Consider the following 23,782-nt stretch of genomic DNA (forward strand, 5'->3'; position numbering starts at 1 on the left):
TGTTTGTCTGTCTATTTGTTTGTCCGTTTGTCTGTTTGTTTGTGTTTGTCCACACAGAATAAATATGATTTTCTCGGCAACCGCTGGTCTGATTGACAGCAAATTTCCACCACAGGTGCAACTTTACCTGGATAATTTTTTAAATGATAATTATGACGTCATATGTCACGTGGTATGGGCGCCATCTTGGAAATACCGAAACACTTTCACCTCTATATCTCCAAAAGCACCGCATAGAAAAAATTGAGACATGGCTCATTGTAAAGAACTCTCCATTGGGAATAAAATATGTTAATAATGATGTCATAGGTGCCTCCATTATGACGTCATAATTCGACAAGTACAAAACTTCATCTGATCAAGATGAAATTTCTTGAGCGTCATCCAGGGATAAATTGGTGGAGAAAAAATAATAATGATGTGATCGGTGACGTCGTTCGGCCGCCATATTTGTTTTTAACACAAAAGTCTTAAAAACCACTGAAAAGACATCCTGGCGAGGGTTTGCAATCTCTGATTGCTCTTTCTTGTTTTATTTCTTGTTTTCATGTTTGTTTGTCCAGGCGATATCTCAGCCATCCTTTGAGCTAGGAAGCTGAAATTTGGGCACAATAGTGAACACGTGCTTTGGCAAAAAGGTATTTTTTATTATTTGATTAATCGATTAATTGATTGATTACTTAATTATTATCGATTAATTAAGTACTTATTTATTTCCTTTCTCATCTGGGCAATATCTCAGGCACCTTTTGAGCTAGGAAACTGATATTTGGGCACAATAGTGACCAAGTGATATGGCTATAAAGGATATTTTTTGGATTTATCGATTAATCAATTAATTGATTAATTATTTATTGATTGAGCAAGTTTTGTTTCATTTGATCATTTTATGGGGAAAAAAATGTTTTGTTTTGTTTTTAACATTTTTGTTTTGTTTTGTTTGATCATTTTCAATTAATTAATTTTTTTTATTTATAATTATTTATTTTGATTAATTACAAAACAAGTTTGATTTGTTTCATCATTTTCAATTAATTAATTAATTAATTAATTTTCAAAAAGTTACAGCTTCGGACAAAACACTAGTGGTTTTGGTATGCTATTAGCCAATTGATTAAGAAATTAATTATTTTACAATTATTATTTATTGATTTGAATTGCATAATTAATCAATCAATTATATTGTACACCTCTCCCTCCCTATACCGCTCTATGTGTTGCGCCGGGCGCCGGAGGATATGTTATTTATTTATTTCGCATGGGACGCTTTACTTTGAATGTATCTGTACTGTACTTGTTTATTTTTCTTTTTGGAAACCTGCTCCAGTTGCTCTTATTTGCCTCCACATAGTGACTGGTGAGGATGGCAGGATGGCATCGAGGTATGCACACTCTCCACTGATCCATCTAGCCTTGGTTCGAATCTCGACTCAGCTATAAACTGTCATCTCAGTGTTTCACCAGCAGAGTGATTCGTCAATGTGTGTGCCATCCAAATTACAAAATTACAAATTCCTGCCCTGACTACTGCTGGGAAGACAATGGCAAAACCACCCAGTATAACCCATGCCAGCAAGAAACTACTTCGGCACCACCGACATTCTGTATCGTACATGGTACATTATGTACATGGTACATTAGAATCCGATTAGTGAATGGATGGTTATTTATGCTCATTAGATGTTCTATATAATTATGGATTTTTCCTAATTAAAAAAAAAATTATTTTCGTTTGCTTTTCCTACTTTCTTAAGGAAATTTATTTTGACGCATTTGTCCATTACACTGCATTTTGTTTGGTGTACCCTTGCTTGCTACTTTTGTTTTTCCTTATTTGATCAATGTTTCAAGGTGGCCACCGTTGGTTTAAGGGTTTAAAGATGGCCACTTTAAGATCTACAGGTTCTCAATTTGGCCTTTTGTAAGATATTGTGGGATCTTCATGCAGGCCCTTTGGTGAGTGTGAGCGAGTGAGCGTGCTTGTCCTCATGCTTCTTCTTCAGTGTTCCGTTGTTGGCAGAGTGAGAGAATTGTCGTTTGTGGAGTGAAAACAAAGCAATCGCTGAGCGTGTTAAACTGGAATGAAATGTGACGAGTTGGCAAATGGGGAACAGACAGCACAAAGCTTGTCTGTCACCAAAGCAACAGCAGGAGAAGTCTAGAAAAGTTTGTTTTTGGCAGATCACCAACATTGCTTCCAAGTAACTACTGACAAAGCCCATTTTGACCATGCATTTGGCTGACGTACTGGCACGCAATGACCAACTTATTTTGAAAGAAATTGTGGAGTCTTCGCGCAGGCCTGCAGTACTCGATGAGAGACTTGGACTCGAGTTGGACGAGCCATTTCTTTTTGGACTCACAACTCAACTCGAGACTCGGAAGTCTGAACACTCAACAACACTAGGCAGTCGCATCTTTTGAATTGAGACTTGCGAGTATGCGACTTGGTGGAGTCGTTTTTGTTTAACTGCGTGCAGTTAACAAGATGTTTTGATAGCAAAACGGTCAAAGAAAAGAACAGCTCGGCAAGAAGTGGGAAATGGGAAAAGACTTGTGGCTTGTGGCTTGTGGCTTGTGGCTTGTGGCTGTGGAAGTGGGCCTGTGACTGATGGCCTGTTCTGCGACTCGGCGCAGAGCCTCCGCTGGGTATGTGGGTGCCCCCCTGCAAACCTCACATGGGGGCACTTTATATTGGAGGGCTAATAATATGGTGACAGATCTTCAGGCGAAGAATCGATTCATACCTCGGTTCCAGAGGGGGTTAGCGAAGTATTAGATTGACCAGTTCTGTCTGTTTGTCTCTGCGTGTATCTGTCTTTCCACATCATCGTGGGTAATGTATTGTCATATCTCGGCTATGCCTGTACCGATTGTAACCAAACTTGAGAGGACAGTACTAGTAGTATGGGTCACCCAGAGTGTGATATGTGGCCAACAATGAACTAAGTCCAATGTCAATCGCTGTTCATTATTTCCAGGATAGCTTATGTGGGCCTAATGCTGAGTATGACTGACATCCTAACGGTACTTCCGCAAGATGGAGGAAATTACGTAAAATCAGTAAATGATTCAAGTAAATTTCATTCGATTTACTTTGAGGTCGTTGGAAAGCTTTTTAACAAGTAATAAAAACATTTTTAAAAATGAAAAAGGATGTGGGGATGTTACTGGAAAAAGAAGAAATGAAATCTGTGAGCAGTGATGCCCCGGCGACCAAAACGCCCCATTCTGATTGGACAAGTGTGCAACAACGTCCTTGACAACGGCATCCTGGACCCCATTATGCAAAGTTTGAACTGAATTGATCCGAAAACTGAAGGAGTAGGTGCATTTTAGAAGTTCTTCATGAAATCCAATATGGCCGCAATGCTACGTGACCTATGACATCAATTTTGATCAATTTTGTTTTCTTTTTCATTGCCAGACCATGTGATTGATCAATTTTTCTTTTGATATTCAAGTTCTTATTGATGAATATATGCCACAAAAAATGTTTTGTGTTAATCGGATAGAATTATTTTTACTTCAACGTAGCTGCCAAACCGCTTCACCAATGACGTCATCTCATACAACCTTTTTGCACCATTGGTAGTCGATCATAACATGACAAGATTCAAATCGATAGCATTTGCGGTTTCGGAGAAGAAGATCTTTAAAGTTTTCACTTAAATCCAAGCTAGTTGCCATGGTGATTGCAAAATCAAGATTTGGAAAAAAGATGGCATCGATTCCCATTGGCCCCAACATTCCTGGAAAGTTTCAACTTGATCGTTGATCGGAGCAACAGTGCCGACGCTACATTCCACAAAATTTGGCGGAAAGATTAATAATAAGTCCAATAACAAAAGGAGACCAAGTCTCTTATAGACAAACGGAGACCAAGTCTCTTATAGACAAATGGAGACCAAGTCTCTTATAGACAAAAGGAGACCAAGTCTCTTATAGACAAAAGGAGACCAAGTCTCTTATAGACAAACGGAGACCAAGTCTCTTATAGACAAACGGAGACCAAGTCTCTTATAGACAAAAGGAGACCAAGTCTCTTATAGACAAACGGAGACCAAGTCTCTTATTGACAAACGGAGACCAAGTCTCTTATTGACAAACGGAGACCAAGTCTCTTATAGACAAACGGAGACCAAGTCTCTTATAGACAAACAGAGACCAAGTCTCTTATAGACAAAAGGAGACCAAGTCTCTTATAGACAAACGGAGACCAAGTCTCTTATAGACAAACGGAGACCAAGTCTCTTATAGACAAAAGGAGACCAAGTCTCTTATAGACAAAAGGAGACCAAGTCTCTTATAGACAAATGGGACCAAGTCTCATAGATAAAAAGAGACCAAGTCTCTTATAGACAAAAGGAGACCAAGTCTCTTATTGACAAACGGAGACCAAGTCTCTTATAGACAAACGGAGACCAAGTCTCTTATAGACAAACAGAGACCAAGTCTCTTATAGACAAAAGGAGACCAAGTCTCTTATAAACAAATGGGACCAAGTCTCATAGATAAAAAGAGACCAAGTCTCTTATAGACAAAAGGAGACCAAGTCTCTTATTGACAAACGGAGACCAAGTCTCTTATAGACAAACGGAGACCAAGTCTCTTATAGACAAACAGAGACCAAGTCTCTTATAGACAAACGGAGACCAAGTCTCTTATAGACAAACGGAGACCAAGTCTCTTATAGACAAAAGGAGACCAAGTCTCTTATAGACAAAAGGAGACCAAGTCTCTTATAGACAAATTGGACCAAGTCTCATAGATAAAAAGAGACCAAGTCTCTTATAGACAAACGGAGACCAAGTCTCTTATAGACAAACGGAGACCAAATCTCTTATAGACAAACGGAGACGAAGTCTCTTATAGACAAAAGGAGACCAAGTCTCTTATAGACAAATGGGACCAAGTCTCATAGATAAAAAGAGACCAAGTCTCTTATAGACAAACGGAGACCAAGTCTCTTATAGACAAACGGAGACCAAGTCTCTTATAGACAAACGGAGACCAAGTCTCTTATAGACAAACGGAGACCAAGTCTCTTATAGACAAACGGAGACCAAGTCTCTTATAGACAAAAGGAGACCAAGTCTCTTATAGACAAAAGGAGACCAAGTCTCTTATAGACAAATGGGACCAAGTCTCATAGATAAAAAGAGACCAAGTCTCTTATAGACAAACGGAGACCAAGTCTCATAGATAAAAAGAGACCAAGTCTCTTATAGACAAATGGGACCAAGTCTCATAGATAAAAAGAGACCAAGTCTCTTATAGACAAACGGAGACCAAGTCTCTTATAGACAAAAGGAGACCAAGTCTCTTATAGACAAAAGGAGACCAAGTCTCATAGACAAATGGGACCAAGTCTCATAGATAAAAAGAGACCAAGTCTCTTATAGACAAAAGGAGACCAAGTCTCTTATAGACAAATGGGACCAAGTCTCATAGATAAAAAGAGACCAAGTCTCTTATAGACAAACGGAGACCAAGTCTCTTATAGACAAACGGAGACCAAGTCTCTTATAGACAAACGGAGACCAAGTCTCTTATAGACAAACGGAGACCAAGTCTCTTATAGAGAAATGGAGACCAAGTCTCTTATAGACTTGGTCCCCGAACCATCGATTGTACTTGGGAAAAAAATCAATGTCTGTTTAAACATAAAGATACAGGTTTCTATTTTAAAATTCCATCCATCTTTCTGAATTGGATGAAGATGTTTAATGTGTGGCAGGAGGAACTATTTAAGCTTTTAGAATAAAGCGTGACGGACACAGAAGGAGCACAACAACAACAACAACAACAACAGCAACAGCTCTGCCACGAAAGGTCCGGTTTTCGCGTGTTTCACTGTACTTTTCATCCTCTTTGAGATTTACAGATAGAAATGCCATGTGGTTGTGAAGTGCAACATGAAGTCTGATTAAATCTGTCAGTGAAGTGGTTGGGAGCCGGTAGATATGCATGATTGTGTTATTGGAAACGTCTTTGTTACACAACTGGACTTTCAAGATGCTTTAGCTGATGTGGGAGGCCCCTATTTGTGGGTGGTCCCCAGCGGCTGCGGGCTACGCGGGCGACTAACGGAGGCTCTGATTCGGCGTCACCACCTTTCTGGCACTGCATCAGAACGACAGTTTGTCGTTGAGTTTGACCTTGTTGGGGAGTGAACCCAGGTTGAAGGTTCTGTGGCAAAAGGGCAACCAATTGAGGCAAATTTGGCACCCTGTCTCTCCGAATGAATTTGACACAGCATGGCACATGATGTCAGCAACTTGTACCTTCAGTCAACCGTGTTCATGACTCTCAGGCTTCGTCCATTCAGCATGTTGACCTCGGACATTATTTTGTCCACAATCCTCCAGGGTGGTCTACTCAGGTCCATTCTGTTATACATCACTAACTTGTCTGCTGCTGAAAAAAACCTTCAAATTCGGTTTTGCTGGCAACTCAACTCTTTGTTAGACAATCTAATGTCCATCAGTTTGTGAATTAACTTCACCTTCTCCTCTGTCTATCAATCCAGAGAAGATCACAAACTGGGCAAGTATCCTGTGAACAACAGAAAAACCGAACTGTATCTTTCTGCGGTCACTGGTCCACTATTTTAAGAGCGACAGTTTGGGAAACATCTCAATTTCACCATCAGCCACGAACGATCTCAGGCGGACCAGGTGCTACTTGGATGTTTTCCAGAATGGCAAATCAATTTTTAACACTTGTGTTCCTCATCGTGGTTACAACATTTGTCTGATGGCCAGAGGATTAGAGCTTTGGTAACTCATATGCTGATGACTCAACGTTGCATTCCTCCATGCGTTTCCCATCTGCCCCATCTTCCCTCACTCGATCTGCATCTCGTTTTATCACAGCCACCGCTTTAAATTCGGATTTGGACAAGATTTCCCAGTGGGGCAAATGTAACCAGGTTAAATTTAATGATTCTAAAACTAAATTTCTTCCCATCTCTCTCTCTAAAACTCCTCTCAACTCTCCAATCTCCTTTGAAAGTTCCACAATTACACCATGTGATACAATAAACATACTAGGTATTACCCTAACTTCAAATCTATCCTGGAATCTACACATTACACAAATACAGTCACGTGAAAAAGTAAGTACACCCCATGTAAAGTTTTGACTTTTTAACATATTTCAACATTCAGCTATTTGATCTTCATTTCGAAACATTTACATTTTGTCGTCCATTGTACAATTTAAATAAACATAAATGCAAATTTCGCATGTGGAAAAAGTAAGTACACCCTTGGCTCCAATAGGTGGTATTGCCCACTTTGGCAGAAACAACCTCAAGTAGGCGTTTCTTATAACTGTCTAGCAGTCTCTGACATCGACTGGGAGAAATTTTTGCCCACTCCTCCATGCAGAATTCTTTCAGCTGTGCGATGTTTGAGGGTTTTCTTGCATGCACAGCTCGTTTCAAATCCCTCCCACAACATCTCGATGGGATTTAGATCCGGGCTTTGACTTGGCCATTCCAGAACCCTCCATTTCTTTCTTTTCATCCATTCCTTGGTGGATTTACTGGTATGTTTAGGGTCATTGTCATGTTGCAAGGTCCACCTTCGGTTGAGCTTCAACTCTCCGACAGATGGCCTCACATTATCCTCAAGCACCCTCTGGTACAATGAAGAATTAATAGTGGATTATATGATGGTGAGCTGCCCAGGCCCTGATGCAGCAAAGCTGCCCCAAACCATAATATTTCCACCACCATGCTTTACAGTTGGTATCAGGTTCATGTGGTCAAATGCTGTCTTTGGTTTTCGCCAAACATGTCTTCTGGTACTGTGGCCAAATAGCTCTACCTTTGACTCATCTGTCCAGAGCACATTGTTCCAGAAGTGCTGGTCTTTGCCTAGTTGTTCATTGGCAAACTTTAGTCTTGCCCTGATGTTCTTTCTGGACAGCAAAGTTTCCTCCTGGCACACCTCCCATGTAGATCAAATTTGTGCAGCCTCTTTCTAATGGTAGACTCGTGCACTTTGACATCAACAGTGGCAAGAGCTACCTGTAGGTCCCGTGATGACATTCTGGGGTTCTTAGAGACTTCTTTCAGCATCTTGCGGTCTGCTCTCGGGCTGAACTTGCTGGGGCGGCCTGGCCTGAACAAGTTGGCAGTTGTTTGGAATCTTCTCCACTTGTAGATGATCTTCTGGACAGTCGAATGATTGATTTCAAATTGTTTGGAGATCTTTTTAAATCCCTTCCCAGACTCGTAGGCATCGATAACTTTCTTTCTGAATGCCTCAGAGAGCTCTTTCGATCTCGGCATGGTGACGCCGCACACTTCAACAACAAAGAGCAAACCAAACGAAATGTCTGAGCTTTAAATAAGACAGGTTCCTCCAAGATCCTCTCTAACGATGTTCTAATCATTTGCACCTGAGCTGGTGCACCTGATTCTAATTTTAGGTATTTGAAGTAGTGATAAATGTAAGGGTGTACTTAATTTTTCCACATGTGAAATTTGCATTTATGTTTATTTAAATTATACAATGGACTACAAAATGTAAATGTTTCATGATATTTGTTATATTATATCACCTTTATCTATCAATATTGTTGAAATGAAGATCAAATAGCTGTATGTTGAAATATGTTGAAAAAGTCAAAACTTTACATGGGGTGTACTTACTTTTGCCCGTGACTGTAGCTAAATCTGCCTCGAAGAAACTAGGAGTCCTGTTCAGATGTAAAAGATTCTTCTCCTCTCAACAGTTGCTTCAACTATATAAAGGATTGATTCGTCCTTGCATAGAGTACTACTCTCACATCTGGGGTGGATCTAGCTCTAAATACTTACTGGACAGAATTGAATGAAAAGTAATCCAACTTATCAACTCTCCCAATCTGACCTCAAAACTTGACCGGCTCAAATTACGTCGCAAAGTTGGCTTTTTCTCTTTTCTACAGATATTACTTCGGTTTTTGCTCTCAAGAACTTGCTGCTTGTATATCTCCGCCATTAGCGAGACCACGGAATACTTGACAAGCCACTTCATCTCATGATTATTGTGTGGCCATTGGCAACTCAAGGGTGGGCCGTTATGATGTTTGTTTCTTCCCCTCCACTGCCAAACTCTGGAGCTCTTTACCTTCACATGTCTTTCCAAACACTTATGATCTTCCCCTTTTCAAAAAGCAGATTTTGTGCTTTCTCAAAAACTTTTAGACTATTCTCTCCTTCTTCACTTTTCTATCAATGCAGCTCTTTTATTTAGGCCTGGCCTCGATGAGCACTACATAGTCCGTGCCTGGAGCCTTCTACATAAAAAATAAAATAAAAACACCTGATGTGTCCAGCAACTGTAAAGTCCAGATGGTGAAGGTCATTGGTAAGTCCTATCAGGAAGCCGGGTTTGAGGACACTCACCACATAAAGGTCAGGTTACCCATTGTTTATCCACCACCTATCTTGTTTTGCACCCTTTCGCTCTCTAATATCGATCAGCTCACATCATGAGTGAGAATAACAATATGAGTAAAGCTTGCGCACTTAAAGCGCAGTTACGGTCAGAGTGCCGATCGGTCCCCATGGACCGGCCATTTCCCTCTTCTCTCTCTCTCTCTCTCTCTCTCTCTCTTTTTCTCTCTTTTTCTTTCTCTCTCTCTCTCTCTCTCTCTCTCTCTCTCTCTCTCTCTCTCTCTCTCTCTCTAACTGTGTCGTGGCCCTGACTTCATGAAGGCGGGGTACACCAATCCTGAACGTGGGGTGTCTCTGGGTTGCTCTTGTGAGATTGATCGGCTGTCTCCATGTTGTGGGCTTGTTTGAGAGGACTGTCTGGAGCAATATAACAACAATTATAACAACTGGAAACGATGCAACACGACGATCTTCTTTTTAAAAATGGCCGCCATATCTGCAATTTGTTGCAGATTTCAATTTTTATCTCTCGTTATGCCCATGAGCCCCCCACATCCCCATCCTGAACTTACCCCAGATAATAATGGAGATGCTCACGTTGGCCCCTTTGCCAGTCACTTCATTCCACACCTCGCACGTGTAAGGTCCTGAGTCCGCCTTCCTTGGCAGATTCACGTCAATTTGGCTCTTTTTCACTTTCCCATCTGGAATCTTCCATGTGTGGTCCTTGTGTGGCTTGGAGTCAAATGTGCAGTTCAGTGTGAATGAAGTGATTGAAAGGATCGGCACCGGTTTTGAAGGCTTGTTGGATGTGGAGCAATGTTCTTCCCCGGTGCTGATGCGAACGCAGACGGTCACATCTAGTGGACCATCTAAGATAGACATAAAACATACACATTATTCAGGTGGTACATCATGGGCCATTTGACCTTTTCTTGGTGCTCTTTATGTTTGGTGTATGATTGTATATGATTGTGTCGATGGTATTGTTGTTAATAATTTAATATAATGGCCAAAAGTTTGGATAACGATGTTAATGAGATATTTTCACATATTGTAACATACCTCGAAAAGCCTCTTGATTTGTGAGATATTTAAAGTATTTGTGCTTGTTGTTCAATGTCCCGTTCAAACAGAATGTTTCTCGAGTATTGGGTTTGCACTGTTCCGGTTTTTTGGTCACCGCACAGGTGACTGTGTTCTGGTTCTATGTCGACTGCCCACGTGACTGCATTCGGTTCTTTGGTCACTGCCCACATGACTGTGTTCTGGTTCTAGGTCGACTGCCCACGTGACTGCATTCGGTTCTTTGGTCACTGCCCACATGTGCAGGAGTGCAGGAAGGGTGTCGGAGTGAATTCCATTCAATGTACAATGTGGGCTGAGTGGGTTCATCAAAAATGTAGTGGTTTGAGAGGGTCATTAACCAGTGTGGCAGCTACATTCAAATGTAAGGTGTGCACAGAGGGAGCTGCAGATGGAGGAAATGTTGAGTTGGATCTTGGAGACGGCGTGAAGCTGGAAGGTGTGAAAACATTTTGCTACCTCGGAGACATGCTGAATGGAGAAGGTGGATCAGACTCGGCAACGGTTGCAAGAGTGAGATGTGCATGGAAGCAGTTTCGGGAAGTGGGTGGCGTGCTGATGAGGAGGGGAGTGTCGTTGAAGCTGAAGGGAAAGGTGTATGCTGCATGTGTGAGAAGTGTTATGATTTATGGGAGCGAGACATGGGTAATGAACGTGGAGCAGCAACGAAGGCTGGAAAGGGTGGAAATGCGAATGGTTCGGTGGATGTGCGGAGTATCGTTGAGAGAGAGGAAGACAAATGATGAATTGCGAAAGATGATGGGAATAGAGCCTGTGATGGATGCTGTGAAGAGAAACAGGTTGAGATGGTTTGGTCATGTGTTGAGGAAGGATGAAAGTGACTGGTTGAGAAGAGTGATGGAAATGAATGTAGAAGGAAGTAGAGGACGGGGAAGACCGAGAAAGACTTGACTAAAGATGGTCGAAGAAGAAATGTGGGCAAGGGGGTTAACAAGGGGAGATGCAGAAAATAGGGCAAAATGGAGAAGATTGTCATGGGGACCGCAAGGCTAACCCCCGCTCGAGCAGGCAAAATGGCCTTAAAATGCCTGTTGTTGTTTGTTGTTGGTCACTGCCCACATGACTGTGTTCCGGTTCTAGGCCAACTGCCCACGTGACTGCATTCGGTTCTAGGTCGACTGCCCACGTGACTGCATTCGGTTCTTTGGTCACTGCTCACATGACTGTGTACCGGTTCTTTGGTCACTGCCCACATGACTGTGTACCGGTTCTCTGGTCACTGCCCACATGAATGTGTACCGGTTCTTTGGTCACTGCCCACATGACTGTGTTCTGGTTCTTTGGTCACTGCCCACATGACTGTGCACCGGTTCTTTGGTCACTGCTCACATGACTGTGTGCCGGTTCTTTGGTCACTGCCCACATGACTGTGTTCTGGTTCTTTGGTCCCTGCCCACATGACTGTGTACCGGTTCTTTGGTCACTGCCCACATGACTGTGTTCTGGTTCTTTGGTCCCTGCCCACATGACTGTGTTCTGGTTCTTTGGTCACTGCCCACATGACTGTGTTCAGGTTTTTTGGTCACTGCCCACATGTCTGTGTTCTGGTTCTTTGGTCACTGCCCACATGACTGTGTTCCGTTTTTTGGGTCACTGCCCACATGACTGTGTTCCGGTTTTTTGGTCACTGCCCACATGACTGTGCACCGGTTTTTTGGTCACTGCTCACATGACTGTGTACCGGTTCATTGGTCACTGCCCACATGACTGTGCACGGGTTCTTTGGTCACTGCTCACATGACTGTGTACCGGTTCTTTGGTCACTGCTCACGTGACTGCATTCGGTACTTTGGTCACTGCCCACATGATTGTGTTCTGGTTCTTTGGTCACTGCCCACATGACTGTGTACCGGTTCTTTGGTCACTGCCCACATGACTGTGTACCGGTTCTTTGGTCACTGCTCACATGACTGTGTTCTGGTTCTTTGGTCACTGCCCACATGACTGTGTACCGGTTCTTTGGTCACTGCCCACATGAGTGTGACACGGTTCTTTGGTCACTGCTCACTTGACTGTGTACCGGTTCTTTGGTCACTGCTCACATGACTGTGTACCGGTTCTTTGGTCACTGCCCACATGACTGTGCACCGGTTCTTTGGTCACTGCTCACATGACTGTGTACCGGTTCTTTGGTCACTGCCCACATGACTGTGTTCTGGTTCTTTGGTCCCTGCCCACATGACTGTGTTCTGGTTCTTTGGTCCCTGCCCACATGACTGTGTTCTGGTTCTTTGGTCCCTGCCCACATGACTGTGTTCTGGTTCTTTGGTCCCTGCTCACATGACTGTGTTCCGGTTTTTTGGTCACTGCTCACATGACTGTGTTCCGGTTATTTGCCCACTGCCCACGTGCCCCCAATGCACTTTTCAAATCCCCCTTGGCCTCATAATATCGAAACCCCTGTTCATTGTTCTTCTTCAAACCACTTCATCCCAGGTGTGCACATTTGCCAAAAGCAATACTAATGTCGATTAATTAATCTCTTATTCCTGACTGCATGTTACATGGCAATGTAAGCAGGTGTGGAGGTGCACATACTCACAGGAAGTGTCCACAGAGAAGTCCTCACTAGAGGAAGACCCATAAGCGGTGTTCACCATGCAGGTGTAAATCCCGTTGTCACTGCGAGAAAGGTTATCCACTATGAGAGTGTGTCCATCCTCAGACAGTCGAAACCCTGTAATGTCCGAGTAGGAGCCACTGAGACGTGAAAATGAGGTTGAATTGTTTGCTACGATGCGTCCATCTCTCTTCCATGTCACTCTTGCAGTTTTGGGAGAAACATTGCTGCATTCGAGGGAGAGGTTGGACCCCATCTGCATTCCGTATGTGCTGGGTTTGATGTGTGGCTTGGAGGCTGCGGGAGGGCACGAGGTCAAAGGGCAAAGGTGGAACATAAAGAGGGAGACAAAGTCAGAATTGGAAGGTGAGCTCATCTCAGATTTGAAACATTTTGGAAAGAACTTGTTTGCTAAATGTCTTCTTCTTTACGGTACCTTTAGAAAAACATTGGACTCAGGTTACTCTTTGTTGATTGGTATTGCAATTTTCTTGCATTTGGCGTCCTACTAACTAATTCTCTTGTTTCATTTCAATAATGTGTTTCTAAGTGGATGTTGGTCAAACTGCGTGTATAATATGAAAGGGAAAATATCTCACGGAGAAGTTCCAAAAAAACTGCTTCACTCTGGTCTCCGTCTACTTCGCAGGTGTAGCTTCCTTTGTCCTCTTCAGAGACCGGAGAGATATACAGGCTCGGTGACGTCATGTTCTGATTGCGTGTGTTTTCCTTTAAGCTTGTGTTGTACTTTTTCCATTCTACATGTGAAGATGTGGGGATGTCGTCACAAATGAGAGTGACCGCCGATGGAGCGTCTTTTTCAATCCGGATCTTCGGAGCAGCTAGGGAGAGGAAGTGAGGGAATGTATTAAATCCCAGGAAACACAAGTGCTTTGACATTATAATTCCCCCAAACATCCCTTATAGCACTTTCCTTCTTTTACACCTTTATAAATAATCTTTTCACTATCTTCCGAATTTAACCTGGTGGACCACCTTCTGTACTCCTGTCTAACCTCTGTCTCTTTTTGTTGTCTCCCCTTACCTTCACCTGCTGTCCACCCACCTATTACCTTGAAATTATTTCCGTCCTTTTTTTCTTTTTGCATCCTAAACCCCCACCACCGCTCCAACCTGGATTATTATTGCGCTTCCAATCCCCACGATAGAGAATATTGAATCCCTCAACGCTGAATACTTTTTGCAACTGCAGCCAGAAATCCCATTCACTCATAACACTGAATAATAATCCAAGTTCCGACTTGAACTGATTAAAAACAAATCTATTTTATGCAATTCGCGATTTTCACCAACAGACCACACGACAGATGTGTACAGGGGAAGTACAGGTGGGGCATTTTTTTTTTTTTTAATACAAGGTCTATGCTCATGGAAGAGCTCGGACACAGGAGAGATCAGGCCACAATGTAAAGGGAACAGCAGGAGAAAGTGGAAACCTCAACAGCAGGGCAGAGGGAGAAAGTTGATGGAGAGAGAAAACCAGGGGATGCAGGTAACTGAGTGGTAGGGGACAAAAGCAAGGGTTAGAACAAGCAAAGTTTAGGGAGAGGTGGGGTGGTTTAACGGGTGCAGAGAAGATCATGGTTTTGAATGGGGGATGACCTAAGATGGTGGGGAACAGCTGTATTGAAGACTTGGAGGAAAGAATGAGATGGAAGACAGTGTGGAAGGCAGTTGCACATGCGGAAAAAAGAGGAATAAATGAGTGGAGGTGAGCAGTGGTTCTGGATTTAGGCAGTTTCACTCGGAGGGGGTTGCTAGTAGACCGCGTGCATCCTGCAGATATCTGGAGGGTGAGGGGGTAGAGCATAGAGAGGACAGTGGGCGCAAGACCACAAATGAGGTAGACAAAGACAGAGAGACCACTAACCTGTCGGCGATGGAAAGGTGATTGCCCCATCGACTCAGCTTCATCGCAAGGGATTCAAATTATCTTGAAAACCTTGGTTTCCACGGTGTCAATCTGAGCAAGATGTGAGGCAGGGGAGCCAGCCCAGAGGTGAGAGCAGTATTCCATCAAGCTGCAGATGAAAGCCTTGTAGGTGGATAGGAGTTCAGGTGTGCCAAGGAAGGACTTTGTATGGTGTAGGATTCCCAGTGTAATGACGTCTGGTTTTGGAGGCCAACTTTGAAACGTGGCTTGCCCAAGAGAGATCATGGCTGAAAGTGAGACCCAAGTGTTTGAGTGACTGAACCTCTTTGAGAGGGTTGTTGAGAAAGTAGATGGGAGGATTTTGCTGAGAGAGAGAGAGAGGGAGAGGGAGAGAGGGGGAGAGAGAGAGGGGGAGGGAGAGAGGGGGAGAGAGGGGGGGAGGGAGAGAGGGAGAGAGGGGGGGGAGAGAGAGGGGGAGAGAGAGGGAGAGGGAGAGGGAGAGGGAGAGGGAGAGTCCCCCACCTCGAATCTTCCCCGTCTGTTGTGCAGAAGTTCCACAGACCCAACGCTCAACTTGTTATAATTGATAAATACTCTTTTACTGTTGTTCATGATACATTCAGACTCATAAAGAACCGTACAATATTACTGTAAAAAGTTATTAGTGATGTATGGTGTGCCGAAGTATAGACAGTAAAGAACATTAATTACCTGGTTCTCAATTGGCGGTCCGCGGTCATTTATCGTGACCTTTGCCGGTCCGTGGTGAGAGAAAGGTTAAGAACCACTGACCTAGACCATATATTTATCTACATTCCATAGTTGATTTGTATTTATCCCACCAAAAGAGGTTGTATTGTGCGTTTGTTGATTACAAAAAAATGTTTGACTTGGTCGATATAGATCTTCTCTCTGGCAGAAATTCATTTCATCAGGGTTCAAAGGTAAGGTTATCAATGTCGTCTCCAACTTATACTTGAATGCTAAGTCACGTGTTAGAAGGTAATTCTCTATCCAACTTATTTTTGTGTAATGTTGGTGTACGCCAGGTTGAAAACTTATCCCCTTTTCTATTTTCCATTCATTTAAAGGACTTTGAATAACTTGTATGTCAAAAATAAATTTTTGTTTGTCAATTGTAAGAGCGGTAAACAGAACAAATATTCCTGTGTTATGTTTAGATTAGCAAAGGGTCTTCACGAAACTTCGACTCAGATTCTCCACTCAGATTCTGCAACTGGACCAGACGGCATCAGCCCACGGGTCCTAAAATCCTGCTCTGCCACTCTATCTCACCCTCTCTCTGTTCTCTTCACCCTCTCTTTTGCTCAAGGTCATCTGCCATCTGCTTGGATATCAGCCAACATCACCACTTTACACAAAAAAGGTGCAAAACAGATCCTTGCAACTACAGACCAATCAGCCTGCTCCCAATTATCAGCAACGTCATGGAATTAATCATCACTTCTGACATCAAATCCTTCCTCTTCTCCAATGGCTTGATCTCTGATCATCAATTTGGATTCAGAACCAGGTCACTCTACTCTGGACATGCTGCTTCTGCTGTCTCAACAATGGATGGAGGTCCTCAATGCCAAACAGGAAATTAGAGCTGTCTCCCTTGACATATCACGTGCCTTCGATATGGTCTGGCACCCAGCTCTGCTCACCAAACTCTCCTCCTATGGTATCCATGGAAATCTCCACTCATGGCTTGCGGACTTCCTTTCTGGTCGTAGTCAACGTGTGGCCCTAAATGGATTTCTCTCATCTCCCCTTCCTGTTCAGGCTGGAGTTCCCCAAGGCAGTGTTCTGGGCCCTGTACTTTTTTCTGGTCTTCATCAATGATCTCTCCGACTCTCTGGAAAATACTCTCTATCTCTTTGCTGATGACTCCACTCTCTGCCGCTCCATTCCTCATTCCTCAAATCGGCAGTCTGTAGTCTCCTCACTCTCTGCAGACCTGGACAAAATCACAAACTGGTCAAACAAGTGGAACATGTCTTTCAATCCTGACAAATCTCACACTCTTACTATGTCTCTCCAAAATGACCGACTGGACAACCCTCCCATCTACTTTCTCAACAATCCTCTCCAAGAAGTTCTGTCGCTCAAGTTTTTGGGTCTCACTATCTGCCATGATCTTTCCTGGGAAAACCACATTTCCAAGCTGGCCTCCAAAGCCAGTCGCCGACTGGGCATCCTCCGTCATGTGAAGTCCTTCCTTGGCACACCTGAGCTCCTCACCACATACAAGGCTTTCATTCACAGCTCAATGGAATACTGTTCTCCCCTCTGGGCTGGTGCTCCTGCCTCACACCCAGCTCGGCTGCACGCTGTTGAAACCAAAGCTTTCAGCATCATTGGAATCTCCCGCGATGAAGCTAACTCCGAGGGCCTTTCACTCACTCACCGCAGGCAGGTTGGTGGTCTTTCTGTCTTCTACCGACTCCTCTCCGGCCTTGCTCCCCCAGCTGTCTGTGCTTTGTCCCCCAAATATTCCTACAGGTCGCACAAGATCTGCCTGCAACCATCTTATGGTTAAACGGCCGAAATCAAGACTCTATATTCACCTTCACTCTTTCATTCTGCTTTTCTCCCGCCTCTGGAACAAACACCATCACTCTCTTCAATCCCACTCCTCCCTCCAGGTCTTTAAAACAACTGTTCACCACCATCACCTGTCGGCGATGGAAATCCCCCGTCTGGTGGTGATCTTCCCCCATCCAAAACTTATATCTTTTCTACCGCCATTAATTCACCCCAGATCCACTTTTTTGAAATACAGACTTCTTTCCTGGAAGTCCAAGCAGTGTCCATGTGGAAGTCCGAGCAGTGTCCATGTGTTTTTTACCTCTCCCTCCCCCCCGTCCCTTCGCATGCCTCCTCCCCCTAAGCCCTCTCCCTCCCACAGATCTCCCGATGTCCCTGTTCTCCACTGTTGTACTTGTGTGCTTCCCTCTCTCTCTATCATATGTTTTATGTGTCATTTTTTTTGTCATTAATGTTAGCTCTTACACGAGCCTCGATCTTGTATACAAAAAAAAAGAAAAAAAAGTGAAATATTTGAGTTTAAATGGATATCGTCTGTGAAAAGTATTGTTGATCACTGTGGTTATTCCAATATGTGGTATGATTTCTCTAACTTTGATAAATCATGGTTTAAATCTGGCATTATACGTGAAATTCGTGACATGAGTGTGCAGATTTGTAATGATAAAGTCAAGAGTAAACCCCTGTGCTCAAATTACAGTTTATTTAAGAATAAGTTTGACTTCAATTTTTAGCTCTAGTTATGCCCATGACCCCCCTCACCAACCCCACACCCCCATCCTGAACTTACCCCAGATAATAATGGAGATGCTCACGTTGGCCCCTTTGCCAGTCACTTCATTCCACACCTCGCACGTGTAAGGTCCTGAGTCCGCCTTCCTTGGCAGATTCACGTCAATTTGGCTTTTTTTCACTTTCCCATCTGGAATCTTCCATGTGTGGTCCTTGTGTGGCTTGGAGTCAAATGTGCAGATCAGTGTGAATGAAGTGGTTGAAAGGATCGGCACCGGTTTTGAAGGCTTGTTGGATGTGGAGCAATGTTGTTCCCCGGTGCTGATGCGAACGCAGACGGTCACATCCAGTGGACCATCTAAGATAGACAAAAACATCGACATTCTTCAGGTGGTACATCATGGGCCATTTGACCTTTTCTTGGTGCTCTTTATGTTTGGTGTATGATTGTATATGATTGTGTCGATGGTATTGTTGTTGTTAATTTAATATAATGGCCAAAAGTTTGGGTAACGATGTTAATGAGATGTTTTCACATATTGTAACATACCTCGAAAAGTCTCTTGATTAGTGAGATTTTAAAAGTATTTGTGCTTGTTGTTCAATGTCCCGTTCAAACAGAATGTTTCTCGAGTGCAGCCAGGTTCACTATGTTTTTTCGTTCAACATTTTTGGAGATTAGTAAAACTATACATTTTTGGAATATTCAGAGCATGAGGAATCCAAAAATTAATGTTTACATTTGCGTAGAGTCATGCATGAAAATGACACTCAGGACAGTGATGAAGATCTGTAAAAGCATATTCCTGAACGGTATAGACCTCGTAGATCCTGTGTATAGGACTTATAGTTCAATCTGATACTACCTATAACTTCCTATAACAACCTATAACTTCAAAGGACTTGCAATATCATGTATTATGTAATACAGTTATATCACAAATATAAAGACTATGGTTTTCAATTACCTTTGTTTGTTGCTTTTCTATAATCCTGAGCACTATTTTGAGGCCTTTATTGGATTCCTTGACCCAGAAAACATAGGATTAGCATATTTAATTAAGTTTCTAGGTTGACTAGAAGCCGAGATCGCGCAAAATATGTATTTTATGGCGGCCATTTTGAAAATCCAAAATGGCGGCCATGCAGGTGTCTGTGCAAATGCCAACATTGATTTTCGGATTCTCCATGATCTGATGATTCCAAAAATGTACAGGTTTGCTAATCCCAAAATTCTGAACGAAATTCTATTTGTTAACATGGTGAACCTGACTAACTGGGTTTGTACTGTTCCAACTGTTTGAGAAACTTTTACTTTTGAGCTGCATATTGGAGAGGGACATCCAGTGTCTGGTCTGGCTTTTGTTAACGTACCAAGAGACAAAATGTAAGGCTCGCAACTCGACGGCATTCCGGTTGTTTGCTCACATCCCACGTGCCCCCAATGTGCTTTCCAAATCCCCCTTGGCCTCATAACGTCTAATCCCCCTGTTCGTTGTTCTTCCTCTTTAAACCACTTCATCCCAGGTGTACACATTTGTCAAAAGCAATATACTAATGTCGATTAATTAATCCCTTATTGCTGACTGCATGTTACATGGCAATGTAAGCAGGTGTGGAGGTGCACATACTCACAGGAAGTGTCCACAGAGAAGTCCTCACTAGAGGAAGACCCATAAGCGGTGTTCACCATGCAGGTGTAAAGCCCGTTGTCACTGCGAGAAAGGTTATCCAATATGAGAGTGTGTCCATCCTCAGACAGTCGAAACCCTGTAATGTCCGAGTAGGAGCCACTGAGACGTGAAAATGAGGTTGAATTGTTTGCTACGATGCGTCCATCTCTCTTCCATGTCACTCTTGCAGTTTTGGGAGAAACATTGCTGCATTCGAGGGAGAGGTTGGACCCCATCTGCATTCCGTATGTGCTGGGTTTGATGTGTGGCTTGGAGGCTGCGGGAGGGCACGAGGTCAAAGGGCAAAGGTGGAAACATAGAGAGGGAGACAAAGTCAGAATTGGAAGGTGAGCTCATCTCAGATTTGAAACATTTTGGAAAGAACTTGTTTGCTGAATGTCTTCTTCTTTACGGTACCTTTAGAAAAACATTTTCACAATCTACCTGTACTTGGATTCTGATAATTCTGTGTCAATTCCGATTACAATTTACTTGGCTTTGTTGTCGTCCTGACTCGTGTTTCATTTCAATAATGTGCGCACCTGGATGTTGGTCAAACTGTATTTAAAGTAAGAAAGGTAAAATATCTCACGGTAAAGTTCCAATGGAACTGGTCCACTCAGGTCTCCGTCTCCTTCGCAGGTGTAGCTTCCTTCGTCCTCTTGAGAAACCGGAGAGATGTACAGCCTTGGTGACGTCATGTTATGGAAGTGCGTCTTTTCATCCAAAGGTGTATCGTCCTTTTTCCATACTACATATGAAGACCTCGGGATGTCCTCACAAATCAAACTGACTGCTGATGGAGGTTCTTCTTCAATCCGGACCTTTGGGGCGGCTAGGGAGAGAAAGCGACGGAATGTAATGCAGTACATTCCAAGGAAACTGAGATTTACAAAAATACAACTATTTTTTACAAACATTCAAAGAAACACAGGTGCGTTCAGAACTTCGCTCGAGCTTCAAATATAAATCGGGGAATTAAACGATAAAATGTGAATGGAATTGAATTTCAAAGGATGAAAAATCTGGAAATGTTTATCAAAGTCGGTTGGTCGATGATTGGATATTCTGCTGTAAAAAAAAAGTTTTTACCTGCGACATATCGCAGGTCTACAAGAGCTCCTCGTTGCTGTTGTTACCTCCGCCACCAAAGGTGAATGGAGGTTATGTTTTCACCCCTGTCTGTCTGTCCGTTTTTTAACAAAGTATCTCAAAAAGTTGTGGACGGATTTGGACGAAATTTTGCAGAGATGTAGTGTATGTGACACCGACGAACTGATTCGATTTTGGTGAAGATTCGGATCCGGATTCGGCTACTAGAATGTTTTAAGTGATTCTTCACCATTGCGAGATAGGGCCAAAAACGATACATAGCAGGATATCTCAAAACGGTTGTGGACGGATTTGGACGAAACTTGGTGGACCGATTGTGTGTGTGACGAGGAAGAATCGATTCGATTTTGGTGAAGATCCAGATCTAGATCCGGCTAGTAGAATATTTAAAGTGATTCTTCACCATTGAGTGACATGGCCAACCAGGCGGAGGTTTGCTCTTTTCTGAGTGCCGCTCTAGTACTCGTTGTTGTTGGGGTTTTTGTGGTTGGTCGATTTTTGACCGCACCCACATCATTTGCTTGACTCCACCCACAATAGCACCCAGACGAAACGATATGGCTGCCATCTTGATTTTCTGGTGGGCCTAACACATTAGGCCTGTAGAACTCTGCTGATCATACACTGCCCGGGGTTGTTGCGTCAGATTTGGGTCGAGTGCTATTCACGATGAGGGATCCCAAAAAATGTAATCATATGTCAAAAGCGATCTTTTTGGATTCGGATTCCACTTTTATTATACATTTGAACGTGTAGTAATACATACAACATGGAATCGCAGTTTGGTTTTTAACATTGCGTTAAGGTACGACCTCGGCTGAAAGGATTACCTCAAGGTACTCACACTCTACCCCAGGCTGTCTCGCCTGGGTTTCAATCTCCGCCCAACTATAAAATGTCATCCTGGTGTTTCACAGACTAGGGGAATCATAGGCCTATGTGTGTGCCGCCCCTCCGATGGACGTTAAACTGGGCGTTCCCATCTCCCGACATGAGTTGGAGGACATTAAAAATCCCCACGGTGTTCCTCATGAAGAGTGGGCGAACTATTGCCGGCATCCTGAACAAATTACAAACTCCTGTCCGAACTACTGCTGGGAAGGTAATGGCGAAAAACACCCAATACAACCCGAACAGCTCAGGAAGCTGCTTTGGCAGCACAGACGCGCAGTAACGAGTATGGTACATGAAATGTATCTATCTATAATTCCACTAATCTCTGTGTGTATGTTTGTTTGTTTGTCTGTGACCGCTGTTTCTCGACAACCACGGGTCCGATATACTTTAAACTTGCCAGGTATATTGCTGGGGACCCGAGGATGTGCCTTTTCAAGGTTTCATATTAATCGGACAATTACTTACCGAGCTATGTCCAAAAAACGATTCAACCAATCAGAGAGCAGCGAGCTATCGCGTGTGCCGAACGTGGCGAACACACTCTGCCTCGGACGGCACATTTGAGAGCGTATTCATTTATTTCACGTTGGCAAACTATGTTGCCGCTATGTTGGCGTTAAACTATGTTTTAAAACTAATTAAAACCATTTCATGTAAATAGAGGGGGGGGGGGGGGGGGGGGGATTGTCACTGTACTCGCAAGCCGTTCGCCGTTCGCTTTGGCGTTGCGAATGGACCAAAACATTTCATGGACCAAACCATTTCATGTAAAGCGTTCGCCGTTCGCTTTGGCGTTGCGAATGAACCAAAACATTTCATCGACCAAACCATTTCATGTAAATAGAGGGGGGGGATATAATTTTAGATATCTATCTATAATTCCAGTAATCTCTGTCTGTCTGTACGTTTGTCTGTGACCGCTGTTTCTCGACAACCACGGGTCCGATATACTTTTAACTTGCCAGGTATATTGCTGGGGACCCGAGGATGTGCCTTTTCAAGGTTTCATATTAATCGGACAATTACTTACCGAGCTATGTCCAAAAAACGATTCAACCAATCAGAGAGCAGCGAACTATCGCGTGTGCCGAACGTGGCGGACACACTCTGCCTCGGATGGCACATTTGAGAGCGTATTCATTTATTTCACGTTTTCAAACTATGTTGGCGTTAAACTATGTTTTAAAACTAATAATAAAACTAATAAAAACGAATTTGCGATTCATTCGCTTTCCTGCGCGTTTGTGCACGCGATGGCGATTTCTTTACCCCGGAAGCCGTTCGCTTTGGACCAAACCATTTCATGTAAATAGAGGGGGGGGGATTGTCACCGTACTCGCAAGCCGTTCGCTTTGGACCAAACCATTGCATGTAAATAGAGGGGGGGATATACTTTTAGATATATATATAGTACGGGCATGCCCTAGTCTATCTATAATTCCATTAATCTCTGTGTGTATGTGTGTATGTGTGTATGTGTGTATGTGTGTATGTGTGTTTGTATGTTTGTCTGTGACCGCTGTTTCTCGACAACCACGGGTCCGATATACTTTAAACTTGCCAGGTATATTGCTGGGGACCCGAGGATGTGCCTTTTCAAGGTTTGAAATTAATCGGACAAGTACTTACCGAGCTATGGCGATTTAGCCGTTCGCCGTTCGCTTTGGCGTTGCGAATGGACCAAACCATTGCATGTAAATAGAGGGGGGGGGGGGTTCTGTGGTCGTTGCGAATGGACCAAACCATTCATGTAAATAGAGGGGGGGGGGGGTTCTGTGGTCGTTACTGCCACGTGGTTTCAAAGTTTTTTTTTGTTGTTGTTGTTTGCACGCATGTTTTTTTGCACCCACGTACGGGCA

General features: G+C 43.3%; 1 protein-coding gene across 1 annotated transcript in view; it reads right to left on the bottom strand.

Annotated features, from left to right (window-relative positions):
* The window catches only part of LOC137439508 (basement membrane-specific heparan sulfate proteoglycan core protein), a 48,046-nt gene that overhangs the window by 19,866 nt on the left and 4,398 nt on the right, over positions 1–23,782 (bottom strand). The window contains exons 2-7 of the mRNA XM_078768193.1: positions 20,506–20,748; positions 19,876–20,190; positions 18,299–18,598; positions 13,661–13,903; positions 13,044–13,358; positions 9,967–10,266 (exon numbers count right to left, since the gene is read on the bottom strand). Coding sequence (XP_078624319.1) covers positions 9,967–10,266; positions 13,044–13,358; positions 13,661–13,903; positions 18,299–18,598; positions 19,876–20,190; positions 20,506–20,748 — 1,716 coding nt within the window. The remainder of the gene's footprint in view (positions 1–9,966; positions 10,267–13,043; positions 13,359–13,660; positions 13,904–18,298; positions 18,599–19,875; positions 20,191–20,505; positions 20,749–23,782) is intronic.

The sequence above is a fragment of the Myxine glutinosa genome, chromosome 14, assembly GCF_964187855.1.
Source record: "Myxine glutinosa chromosome 14, kmMyxGlut1.1, whole genome shotgun sequence".
Classification (NCBI taxonomy): domain Eukaryota; kingdom Metazoa; phylum Chordata; class Myxini; order Myxiniformes; family Myxinidae; genus Myxine; species Myxine glutinosa.